Raw genomic sequence first — 13456 nt, 5'->3', positions numbered from 1 at the left:
TTTTCTTGTAAGAGTTTGTACTGGATTTTCCTTTTTTTTTTTGTTGTTGCCGGAAGATATCTTGTACTCCCTCCATTCCAAATTGTAAGTCGTTTAGGCAAATCAAACTATATATCTAGACATAGTGTTTATCTAGGTGCATAGCAAAATCTATATATCTAAATTTGCTAAAACGATCTATAATTTGGAACGAAGGGAGTAGAATGCAATTAAAATGCCAGCATCCTGCTGGAAGTTTAGAGCTCTCTGATCTGTGGTTGCATAATCTTTTTAGGTCCTTACAATGTAACTTTTACACATGATAAGTGACAGTATATTTTATCCTTCTCTAATAGGGCGTTTCTTCTGATTTTTTTCTCAGGTAGGTGCCACTTCCTACCTGCCTTTCAGTTTCAGATTCTTATGGTATTAAGCTATTATTGATGTGTTCTTACCTTTTGCTTTGCTTTGCAGTGTTTTAAGTCGCGGGCTATACTGCCACTTAGCGGCGTCCTTCTCCACTCCAAAAGTTGTAGGCAGCTATAGCGTGGAAGCTAATCCAACAGTGATGCCGCGTCAGGTGGGTCGACAAGCCCCTCGTCTACAAGGGATGAGCTTGAATCCAGTTGGTAAATCGAGCGAACAGTCATCCTTCAGGCTGGAGACCATAGAAAGAAGATGATCAGGAACTGGAAGTGCTGATGGCCGTAACACTGTTCTGCATTGTTATGTGTAAACATTCTGAGTTTCGACATTATATCGACTGTCCATGCTGAAAAATCTCAGTACTGGTATTTCCGGGCCAAACTTTGTAAGAGCATCTGCTGCTGAATCTTAAGTTCACCCCTTTTGGGGCCAGTTTCCTTCCAAAGAAAAAGGTTAAAGTGTGATCTTCTCAATCGCTTCTGAACTCTTGAAGAGCTTGAGATGTCGCTGTTTACCTCTGTACTGAACCATCGATTGCTGTGCGTGCGTCCGGCCAGCGTGTGTGGTTGGCTCCGGGCTTTCCGTCGTCCGGTGGCTAAGCCTGTAGGCGCCGAGCGTGAAGGGGAAGCGGGTGAACGACGGCGACGACGCCGGAAGGCAGGCGGAGCAGGTAATTTCAGTTCAGTTCCCCAGCTTTAGAATCGAAGAGACTTACAGGCAGATCCTGGTTTTACCTCCAAACTCTACGTTCCTTTTGCACGTGCGCTTGAGCTCACGGCAGCCAACGACGGTGAGCCACTAGCAGGCTTGGACGGCGGAGAGCTCGATCCGGTATGCGTAGCGTGGTCTGGGCGGCGCCATCGTCGGCGCGCGAGGGGATCTGGAGGAACTTGACGGGGCGAGCGCAGGAAGCACAGTGCGCGGGCCTACCGGGAGTCGCCGGTGGCGGGATAGCGCGATCGACCCCGCCGGCGGCGGCGGCGGCCACGTCGCTGGCAGAGAGTATTTGCAAAGATCCCCCGATTTCACGATCCAAATATTAGCAAATAGCCCCACGGTATTTTATAAAATACCTTCTGGTTTGGATCGCGATTAATAATAGCGATCCGAATATTTGCGTATAGACCCAGGTATTTTACAAAATATCTCCTGTTTTGGATCGCGATCCGAATATTTACATATAGATCCAGGTATTTTATAAAAAGCCCTCTGGTCCGGATTGCGATTAATAATCGCGATCCGATTATTTACATAAATACCCCTGGTTAGGATAAGCTCATCCTCCTGGCCGTCCGCCGCCTGCCGCCGCCATCGTGCTTCCCACGCTCCACCCCCGTTGCAAGGGCAACACCCCGCTCAAATCCTAGCACCCATCTTCTCCCGCAGCTGCGAGCCGTTCGCCGCGTCCGCCGCGGTTAGGCCTCCCAGACGCAACAGTGCAGGCGACGGAGCTGGCGGCCGTCGGTGCGGCTGTAGTAGCAGGAGGACGTGCTAGGAATTTCGTAGCCGGCGTGTGCAGAGGAGAGGATCATAAGATTCAGGTGCCGTAGTGCTGAATCTTCAGCTTCTGCAACTAGTTTTTCGTCGCCGGCGTGTGGGGTCAGCGCCCGGTTCGCCCGTCGCCGGCAGCTCATCCCTTGCAGAGCATTTTTGCGAAATCGCAGCGCGTGGTTGGCAAGAGAAATCGTCTGGCACTGAGAGAATCATCAGCCTAAGTTCTCAGAGAAGTATTGCATCCTCGGACATCTTAGTGCTCGAGGTTGTCTAGTAAGCTGCCCAGATTAACATCAGGAGGACCAATGATGATGGTTAGAAATTTCCGTGAAGCCAAAGCCCAGGCGCATGTGCTGTCAGGGGGGAGCATAAACCTGGTACTTAACCAGCTATAAGCATGATCTTAAAGCACATTGCTGTGACTTTCGCTGTGAACTGTAACTTACCACTGTCCACTGCCCATTGTAGCATTGTAGACTTCTGCTATTTTCGTTAGCATTTCGGATGTCCAGTGCTTTGTATGAAGAACATGTTGCTGCAATGACGTCTGCTTGCTCCAGTTGTAATCTGTTGGATGCTGTTTATTTGCTCGAGATTTGATACAGGATACTGATTGTGATCTTTGTAGTTGTAGCTCAATCTTGGGCCTGATTGGCATTCGACTCTGTCAGTGTACAAAGAATGCAGAACCGGCCCAGCTGCAACTTGGGCCACGATAGAAACTTGGGTCCATTGCATAGTACTATGCAATGTGCCCAACCACAACGACGTTTCTATCACGACGTCAGTCATGCGATGAAGATGAACATCATCATCCATGTCGATTTCATGTCAAATAATGATGGAGTGCAATTGCTGCACACGTCACGCTTACGGCGGAAAGCACTAAACCTGTTGCCAGTAAACCTATGAACATCTTGACTCGTGTGAAGTCACAAACTAGTCATACCAATCAAGTAGACAGCATTTTAGAAGATTCAGAGCAACTGTTGACGCTACAGGAGATTGTAGTGCTTGATCATGTAAGCAACGCACATACTAGGAGCAGAAAGTTGCCATGCATCATTGACCAAGCAAGAAAGGCTTGAAATGATGAATTTATTTTGGAGAAACCGGTGGATGAATTTCGCATAAACCGCCCGGATTCAGGGTGATGTCATAATATATTTTCTCTTGTTTCAAGTATTTTTTTAAAAAAAGTAACACAAAATATTCTATTCTAAATGTAATAATAGTGGCCAATCGAAGTGCTAGCTTATCAACATCCAAAAGATTTCCCTTTCGTGGGCAGGTCTTGGTGACGTTGATCCTAGGCCTCATCCAGTAGAGACCTAACACATCAGCCGGTTCCTTTCACCTTTTTGCTCGAATAGTGCTCCGTTTATAGACTCGATAATTAAATCACAGAGGCTTGCACTGTTTATACGTTGTGCAACTTGATGACCCGGATAGACTCGATATAAGTCTGAAGGGTTAAGCAACAACTTACATGTAAATGTAAAATATTTTTGTTATAAAAAAAAACTCGACCAGAGTGAGAGACATCATCCCTCTGATTGAAGAGTACCTATGCTTTAAACTTGGGCCAGTTATAGACTTATAGGGGTTCCATTCACTCCAAGGCACATTAGTGCTTGGCCTAGGGCAAAACTCTGCGTCTTATTAAACAAAACCCAACTCTTTGGATTGATAAACAAGGTAGTTTGTTTTCCATACCAATTCAATAATATTTTCCTTAACCCTACTCATCCAAACAATTTCATAAGACACATCACACATCACAATAGTATCGCATTCATATTATGCTTCGAAATAACCTATTACACATATGCTTTGTTAAGGGAAAAAATCATGTTATACACATGAAAAACGAGAAAATCGTCACGCGTGTAGCCATCAGTAATTAAAAATTGTCCTTAGAAAAGGAATTACGAAATTAGGGCTAATTCGGATAATAGAAAAAAGGATCATCCCTATGTAGTAGTATCCATGAGAATTCTTGGTTTTGCCCAATGGGAGATGTGATAAGTGACATGCCAATTGGGTAATAATTGTTCACTTGGAGTTGTAGACCCAGGCAGAGATTCATTATCCACGGTTGCCTCACTCACATCATCCTTCTTGTCCAACTTGCACTTGCATGGCTTGGCTCCGATCGACATTTTGGTTAGACGCAGAGGAAGGTCAGTGAAGTCCACATCAAGGGCATCACCTTGGTCTTTCCTGTTCACCCAGCACCTGCTGTCCATTATTGCTGTAGCATGCACTATTGCCACTGCAAATTGGACTATGGAAGTAGTGTTTTCTTTTTCTTATTTTTAGAAAAAAAATGACAATAGAATGTTATAATAGGAACTGTGCACAAATTGAAAGTCCGCAACTCATTCTCAAGGTTTTATGCTTTTCTATACATCCAAGAAGATGGCTTTGGACATATGTGAAAGAAATTCTAGTTACCTTCCTAGTAATTTCATGGTCACTTCCGAAAGCGTTTCGAGCAGCTGAAGAGATGACTGTGCACATCTAACATGTGGCTATATTCAATGAACTTATCGGGTCATGGTAGCGCGTGTCGCTAAGCAAAGTGAGACTCTTGTAACCAAAATTATGTCGCCAAAAAAACCTTGTGTTCTTTTAAAAGGAAACACTGATATTCTAAGATGTGATTCAAGAAGTCCAATAATTTTCTTGTAGACATGTATAGATAGATTTGTTGAGCAAGTCAATTTTTTTTTTGAAGGACCGTTGCACAAGTTATTGGCATGTATATTCCATGACATATCCCGATCACAATCTGTAAAGTAACACACAATTAAGGGAACCTTTTGCTGATAATTAATCACAACATACTACAATTTGCTTGACAAAGGCAGTGGCCTTATAACACGAATAACTCAGTGTTATATACCACTTTACGGCCAACTTTAACTATAATAATATACTAGGTGCCATGAAAGCAACTTCACACCTAATGCCACACTTCAGGCAACTACTTCCTACTGATTTCTTCACATCGCGCTCTTTGGATTAATGAACACAGTAGTTGTTGCACCAGTCACATGGTAAACAAACATTCATAAACGCATTTGCAGTAAGGAAAAATATACACTAAATCAAACTTCTGAGTTGAATGTAACATTTCGAGCTGAACAGTATCACACTATATCGACAAACTCTAGATGACACCTTAATGCAGTGGAATGATCGAAATTCTTGCAAACTGAGCATAACTTAGTAGATTTGGAATTTTGTGGTGGAGCTTGTGCACCTATATTCCTTGAATAATTGGACTAAGCAAGGGTGCTCGTATTTTTTATTTATTTCAAAAAATTAACAACATTTCAACAACAATGCTCCTTGTAACATTACCCATGACCTCTTGTTTGTACTCTCTTCGTTCCAAATATATAATATTTATTATGTACTTAGATACACGCTATGTCTAGATACATTAAAAAAAACTGTGTATCTAGAAATATCAAAATGATATATAATTTGGAACGGAGGGTGTATCTTTCTTGTGGCAATAAACCCCCCCAACAATAATTGTCAAATCCAACTAATAATTAACAAAAATATGGAAACTGTTTTTTTTTTTTGCCTCCTTTGCTTGAAGCAGCTGGGAGGAACAGGATCGTTCCGAATCATACTAGCAGACACAAACGGCATGCTTCCCATTTGCGACTTGTGCGTGTGACCCTATCCACTTCCCACCTCCAGCCTCCTCCATACACCGCGTCCACAGGTGCCACCCACTGACTCTCCGGCCCCACATGAAGCGGTTCACAAGGACCGGGCCCACCCAGAAATACATTCGCAGGAGCCCCCCGACCCGCGCCGACCTTACCATTTCACCCCCGCAACTGCGTCGTATTCCCAACCCGAGTCCTTGTCCCCCAGCGCCCGCACGGCACGGCACGATCCTTAAAGCTCCATTTGCTCCCTCGCCTCGCCTCCTTCGACTCCCAGCACGCTCCCCACGCCCGCAGCCCGGCCTCGCGAGCCCTCCTGGAGCGCGTGGCGCGGCGGGAGAAGCCCGAGCCCACCGGAGGAGGAAGTGCGGTGCGCGCCCCGGCGATGGCGGTGGAGGGGGATGCGGGTGGCGGTGGCGGGCCCGGCGGCGCGGAGGAGGGCGTCGGGGAGAGCTCGTCCCCGCCTCGCGCACCCGCGCCCGCGCCAGCTGCCTCAGGCGGGAGCGGGGGTGGCGGCCGCGGGGCAGGAGGAGGGGTGGGAGGCCGCGACGTCTGCCGCGAGGTGTTCGAGCGCCTCGTCGCCGACGGCCACGTGGAGGCGGCGGGGGATTCCGGCCCGGAGCTCCGCGCCCAGCTCGAGGCCCACTTCGCCCGGCTCCCCACCAGGTGACTCCCTCGCTTCTCTCTCTCTCTCTCTCTCTCTCTCTCTCTCTCTCGTACCCAGCCAGCCCGCGGGGACGGTTTCGTTTGGGTGGAACGGGGTTGTCAGGGGTCGGGAAGGTTTCCCGAATGGTTGGGGAATCTCTCGAGTTCGGGGGCGGGAATCGCGGAATTCGCGCCGGTTCGTGCGCGGATTCCGCCTCGCTGTTCATTCGTTTGTGGATTCGTGAGCACTGCAATGACTGTACTAGCCGTCAATATGCCGCACCGTGCGTGGCTGAAATTTGGTTGACGTTTACGCTTCCGATTCATCAAGTCAGTTTAGTTTACTCGATTCTGTCAATGGAACAGTACCTGGTCTAGGGACCCGCTTGCTCGGTTGTGCTCGTTGGACTTTGAAAGGGTGGGTTCCGGATTAAACTAAGCGCTTGTGTTTGTTTATTTGACTTTGGTGGGTGCGCTTCGCTACTTCTTCATGGGGCGTGGTTCTGAATTGTCGACAGCATTTCTGTTATTTCTGTTGTGTCTGTAGCCTTCATGTTTGATCTGCAGATTTGGACTAATTCAGATACTAGAATATTTTCGTTAGGATTGTGGGATCATGGGGTGGCAAAGGTGTAACACTGACGTGTGTGTTTCACACTTCCAGTTCCATAAAGAATATTTGGTCCTGTTTCTGATTTCTTAGACTGCCATATATTGTTTCATTGGTGCCTCCAATGTTTAATTAATGTTATTCTTCTACTCTACTGTCGCTGTGTAGCTATCAGCTGGATGTGAATGTTGACAAAGCAGAGGACGTGTTAATCCATCAGAAGGTTTTGGCAGAAGCAAAGGATCCTGATAGGCGTCCAGCATTCGTTGTCCGTTTCCTCAGGGTATGTGTCCTATGTGTTGGGTTTTAGTTACACTCGATAAGCTATTAAGGGTTTTGTAGCATTTTGTATATTATTAGCAAAATGTTATAAGAAGTCACTGGAACATGCTAGTACCACATAGTCTTATTTCCGTGTAATATTTTGCCTTGAAAGCAACATAAACCAGTGTATTGTCTAACATTAAATTGATCTTGTCATAAGAACCATTTCCTGCTTATTCTTTTTTAATTGATGCCTGTTTATATCAGTATCACTAGTAAAAAATAGAATTAATTATTGACATTAAAACTTTGGTCAAAGCTTGAAGAGGTAAATGTGGCCGAGACAACTAACTCTGATGCACATGAAGAAGGGGCTGACATTGGTGAAGCTCTTTCTACCAGGTACTCATGCACTGTGCTAGTGTGCTGCTTTTCTAGTTTGAGCAACCTTGACAAACAAGTTCTCTTCTGTTTCTGACCCAACCTTTACTTCCAAGACTGTTTGAACATGCAACCTACTGTCAGATCTTGACAGATTTTAATCCCAAGATATACTGAAACAGCAGGATATGCATATTAAACAAAATGTCAAATGCTGCCGCAGTTTCAATGCATATTGCGTTTTTCATGTTTTCCTTGGATCTGATAAGTTATGTACTTGAATATTTAGACTAATGGTACAAATATGCTATTAATCTCATTATTTTTCTGGTGTGTTGCTGAGGTTGGAAGTGTTCTTAGTCAATGAGAACATGATCCCAACACAGCACCTACCCATAGTTACCTTATGCAATTCAGGATAACCATAGTGGCTATTTTATTTTACCACATAACTGCGTGTGCTTTGTTTATCTTCACATGAGAAACCAATTAATTTATATTTAGCTTTTTTCCCTATACATTAATTGAACCAATCAAAGAGACTTTAACATATTAACAGATTGGTTTACACATTAATACACAATTTTTGTATAATTATTTCATAGGTGCAGTGGAATAATAAACCTGTCACATTTTTAGGCGTGTCACCCCACGTTGCTTATTATCCAACTTAAAAACTACTTTTACTTGCATCAGCTCAGCATTTGCAACCCTGCATCTGCGCACACAGAACTACCCCTATTTGGTTTACATAAAGTCCCAGTGCTCAAGCCTCTCATGATTGGACTAACCTTATCTCTCATTCTCGCATATTCGACAGGTCAAAGGCATTTACACACATTCATGAGATTCTATTCTCCACTACAGACAAACCCAAGCTCCTGAGTCAGGTCAGCGATACTACAGTTGTAAAGCAGAAAATGCTGGAAATCTAGAGCATCCATATTATTTACTAGTTTCTATTTAAAACAGCCTGGCCTTTTAGCCTTTATGCTTGTTGGTAGGAACCTTTGCTGCAGTTCTTATTTCCAATCTTGTATCATACTACTACTGGCTGATCTCTGAACTCCCTCGTGTATTATTAGCTGGTCTTTTGGTTAACTCATGTGTCAATGCTATTAAGTACCAACTGCCACTATAGTCTATAACCATTTTAATTTCCTGGGCACTACATGGCATCTAACTATGTATGTCCTTTTGCTCTGACAGCTGTCTGCTTTGCTTTCTGACATTGGACTGAACATTAGGGAGGCACATGTGTTCTCAACAACAGATGGTTATTCTCTTGATGCTTTTGTTGTTGATGGTTGGCCCATTGAGGTAACCTTAGTTTCTTATCATGTGATGTTTTGAATTGCCTCAATGACAGTTTTGGATCTGATGCATAGTTGCTTACTGATATCTTGTTACCTTTTGCTTGATGTTCTCTTTTTAATTCGATGTGGTTGTGTTTATTTAATAAACTTCAAGATTCCAATGCATTTAGCTCTTGGATAAACATGATACTTTCATTTATAAGGTTACTGCTGTTATGTGACAAATGCTTTCCTCTCTTGGCATGGCAATCAAATGAATTCTAGAGTTGTGTTAAATGAGTATGATATACTTATTGGATGCATAAGTAAGAAAATTGATGGCATTTCTATATGAACGGCAGTAATATATCAAACAATGTTTATTGACACAAAACAGCATTGTTATCCTATTCTATATGAACAGTTCTTTTTTCACTGCTCAAGTTTGACAAGTCTGCATCATGTGACCAGGATACTGATGGTTTGCATAAGGCACTAGAAGCATCAATTTTGAGAAATGAGGTATTGTCCACACACAACTTTACAATGTTTTGAGCCTGCTTAAGTATGATAACTCAAATTATGTTCGATATGTACCGGTCTCCACAAGCTAACATCATATTTTTGGCTCTTTTGTAAAAAAAGGGTTCATGGTCTGGCTCTGATTCATCGACTTCAGGAAAGTCATTGCCATTCTTATCAGAAGATTATGAATCAGATATTGACACAAGACTTCTGAAGATTGGAAAGAAGGTTGCTTCTGGATCTTGTGGGGATATGTGAGTCACTGTTATACATCTAAGTTAAGTTGCTGATTTGTCATATCTAGTACTGCTTTCTTCATATGATGAGTGCGTGCTTATGTGAAGGTTTCTTGGGACTTATGGTGGTGAGGAGGTTGCTGTTAAAGTCCTTCATCCTGAGAATTTTAACCAAAATGCATGGAGTGAATTTAAGCAAGAAATCTACATGTTAAGGTATTCTGCGTTTCTATGAAAACACTTATTAGGCTATTACTGTTGTATGCACTTCTTGAAATTATATGTCCTGACTATATTATGGTCAGAAAACAATAGCATAATTAGGCATGGGATTACCTCCACCAGCTTGTCTGTTGCAAGCACCATTAAGGATATATACCTAGCCTTCACCTTCCACACTTCTTTTCAGGGAAGTTGATCATCCCAATATTGTCCGATTCATTGGCTCATGTACAAAGCCACCTCAGTTTTACATAATTACAGGTGAGGCTTCATGCAAGCAAGGACCAAATGTTTAAATGGAAAACAACAAAATTTTATCTTGTCATACCAAGAATCAGACTTCCAAAGAAACTGGTTCCATGCCATATAATTTGATAGTATTGACTATTGACTTAAAGCGAGAAGAATCTATTGTTAAAACATAGTCTGCCATGTCGGATAGTGTTCTTCCTCTGTGATGAATATCGTGTTATTAGTTGCTTCATTACAGCAGTTCATTCCCAGTAGTAAGATTAATTAATATCTGTATTTTATCTTGCAGAATGCATGTCTAGAGGAAGTCTGTTTGATTTCTTGCACAACGAGCATAATGTCTTGGACCTCCCAACAATTCTGAAGTTCGCATTAGATATATGCAGAGGGATGTCCTACTTGCATCAGAAGGGCATCATCCACAGAGATTTAAAGTCTGCCAACCTTTTACTGGGCAAAGACCATGTATGTGCACAACTTCTATCAAGTTTGTTGAGAGGAATTATATGCATCTTCCAACTGGTGGATGTAGTCACGTGGAAGATATTTAATGGCTCAGATTGTATTGTCTGTTTCGTAGCTCATGTTAGAGCCATGGTTATGGATTTAAAAGTACTGAAGATGTCAATTTTAAGTCATTTAATTGCTCATTTTTCTAGGTTGTGAGAGTGGCAGATTTTGGTCTAGCCCGTTTCCAGGATGAAGGGGGTGCTATGACAGCTGAAACTGGGACCTATCGATGGATGGCGCCTGAGGTATTACCAGCTATGTACTGCAACATTTATCTGTTCAAGCTAACTAAAGTTCAAACGACAATTTCTAGATTTTCCTTTGTTCCAAATCGATTTGGAGTCATAATGCATTTGAAAGTGTATATTCACAGCCTCGGCATTATTACAATCAATAGTTGTATGCATAAGGATCTGAATCAGTGGTTTACAACATGTAATATTCATATAGGAGTACTTTGTGATTACTGTCAAGATGACAAAAAACCCTGAACCTCTAATCTCTTTTATTTTGTATGGGCAGGTTATCAATCATCAGCCCTACGATAACAAAGCGGATGTCTACAGTTTTGCTATTGTACTTTCGGAACTCATGACATCCAAGGTTGTTATGTTATTTTATATGAGCTTCTAGCTACCTGCAAACAATGAGACTTATCAGTTATTGAAACTATGGCTTGTCTTGAAACTGTTGCTTCTTATTCTTCCAGATTCCATATACTACCATGAGCCCCCTCCAGGCAGCTGTTGGTGTGAGGCAGGTTGGTTCTTATGATCATACATAGCGCTAATAAACACCTATTTATTTGTATGTTTTTCCACTTTCGGACGCTATTCTTTGTTGATCCTGTATGCTAACATTCTAATGACTGTAACAGGGATTGCGTCCACAGCTTCCAGAAAATGCACATCCCAGGCTACTAATCTTGAACAAGAGATGTTGGGAAGCCCTTCCATCTAACCGGCCTTCCTTTGCAGATATCATTACTGAACTAGAAGATATTCAGGCGCAAGCTCAGGTGCGACCACAAACCCTCATAGCTGTTTTCAAATGAATCCTATTATGGCTGGTTCTGAGAATGTGACACTCTTCAGCTTCTGTTGCAGGAAACATCAGGGGAGTCGAGCCAGAAACAAAAGGATGGTGACGAGTGACCACTAAACATTGACATTCAGCACATACTTGTTGGCAGTTTCACACAACTGATTTGATTGACTGAGTTAGGATCCCGGCCACTAACGTTGGAGAAAGTATAGCAAATCAACTTTTGGTCCAGTTTTGTCTGCGCTTCTTGGGGCCAATTTCTAGGTCCCGCTCTCATCTCACACAGACCTAGTCCCATTTTTCTTGCATAGAGGAGAGGAAATCAGCCTGAGTTTAGGGGTTGCGGCTTGACCATGTGAATATCTGAATGAGAATCCAATGCTGCCCAGCATGTGAAATTGCAAGTTTTTGTATCTGCTTCACCCATATTATTCAGGTGAAATAGCGAATGAATAACTGTTCAGGAATGCGAAATGCTCAAATCAGTGCGGATTGAGGTCTTCTTGATTACGTCAGCTGTTGCAGATGCTGTAGGTGACTGGTTCTTGCCTTCAGGTTCATGTTCTGCTGTGACCATGCTGGTTGGTTCGTCTCTTTTTTTTTTTCCTTTTCTGGTGCATCTTACATTCCGTGTTATGAGCATCGGTGTTCACAGCAGTCGTGGGATACTGATCATACCTAGGCAGAGGTTCTGTCTAATGGTTGTAGAAGAAGTTACAGCGTCAGGCTCCTAGGGTCCGTCAGTCACACGCTTGTACTAAGAAATAAAGACAAAAAGGGTATCCAAGTCGTAATGGCTGTTTCAGACTGGATATGAAATTCCGCCAGCCAGTGGTATGGGTTCCACAGGAGCCTGTGTTGGCTGGGAGTACTTTAGAGTGGTCAACAGCGTAGGTTTGCAGCTTGTAGCATCTTCCTATTAGTGTTAAACTTGCCACAGGTGCTAAAATGGAGATGATACACGAAAAGGGTACCTGGATTGAAATTGGCTACTGATTCCTCCGCTGACACATATTTGATGCTTTGGACAAGATCGGATTAGTTGATCGTGTAAATCTTCGATTATCAATATGTTCAGATTGCTCAAATTTGCTTTGAGAAATGCTTATGTATATCGAGAGTCTTGTTAATTACCCAGGTTGTTAAAGGTGCTTAGATTGTAATTGTGATTGGAAGGATTTTGAAATGAACCCGATTCCCGAATCGAGGAATCCGACTCCCTGTATCATCGTGATAGTCCCTGGATCAATCGCTATCACATACAGAACTCATTTCAGGCATAATATCACAGTCAAACCCATTAAGAGGTCAAACACGGGTTTAATTGTTATATAAATCCAAAGGATCTGTAGTACGGAATTTATTACAAGCCTCTTGGCTAGATCGAACAAGCAGAGAAGGCGCAAAACGGTAGCTAGGTCTTCGGCCGTTCGTCATCTTCGGGAACCTTCTCCACAGGCGACTTGAGCGTAGCTCGGGCCTCAGTCGTACCACCCGTCGTCGTTGGGGTCGAACTCCGGATCGGATCCTGCATCGTACCAGGCTATCCCCAAGGAATGGGATAGGTTCACGTCACCATCTGCATGCAAGCTTTTTGTGGTCTACACTACGGATATAACAGAGTTCAAGAGGTAAAGCTGGGGTTTTCCTATGCATGCAACATATATACATATAAGAATACACGTCTCCTTTCATTCCTGACTCGGGCTCTCCCGGCATTCTGGACTCCCGGTCACACACACCTTCCAAAACCACCAAGTCAATGCGAGGACTCCCTCTCCTCACATCTCAACTGCCCCCGGCAGGATAATATTCTAGAGGGAGGTAGAAATCATGAGTAACACTAACTAATAAGAGCAACAAAGGAGTAGGGATGTCCAT

The 13456-nt window shown here is 43.3% G+C and overlaps 1 protein-coding gene across 1 annotated transcript; it reads left to right on the top strand.

Moving 5' to 3' along the window:
* Nucleotides 1-5819: 5819 nt before the first annotated feature.
* LOC112902696 (serine/threonine-protein kinase STY46-like) lies at nt 5820-12085 on the top strand. The gene is made up of 15 exons (XM_025971866.1): nt 5820-6257; nt 7015-7129; nt 7430-7512; nt 8312-8381; nt 8701-8811; nt 9258-9308; nt 9432-9565; nt 9656-9763; nt 9957-10030; nt 10311-10486; nt 10681-10776; nt 11054-11134; nt 11241-11291; nt 11409-11549; nt 11638-12085. The coding sequence occupies exons 1-15, from the start codon at nt 5977-5979 to the stop codon at nt 11683-11685; spliced, it is 1620 nt and encodes a 539-aa protein (XP_025827651.1). The 5' UTR covers nt 5820-5976; the 3' UTR covers nt 11686-12085.
* Nucleotides 12086-13456: the final 1371 nt, after the last annotated feature.

This window comes from Panicum hallii, chromosome 8 (genome assembly GCF_002211085.1).
Source record: "Panicum hallii strain FIL2 chromosome 8, PHallii_v3.1, whole genome shotgun sequence".
NCBI lineage: Eukaryota > Viridiplantae > Streptophyta > Magnoliopsida > Poales > Poaceae > Panicum > Panicum hallii.
This window is presented reverse-complemented; position numbering and strand designations above follow the sequence as displayed.

Coding starts and splice junctions, on each gene's coding strand:
- LOC112902696 (XM_025971866.1), top strand. CDS start 5,977: ATGGCGGTGGAGGGGGATGCGGGTGGCGGTGGCGGGCCCGGCGGCGCG. Junction 7,513..8,311: donor GGTGAAGCTCTTTCTACCAG/GTACTCATGCAC, acceptor CATATTCGACAG/GTCAAAGGCATTTACACACA. Junction 9,566..9,655: donor TCTGGATCTTGTGGGGATAT/GTGAGTCACTGT, acceptor GCTTATGTGAAG/GTTTCTTGGGACTTATGGTG.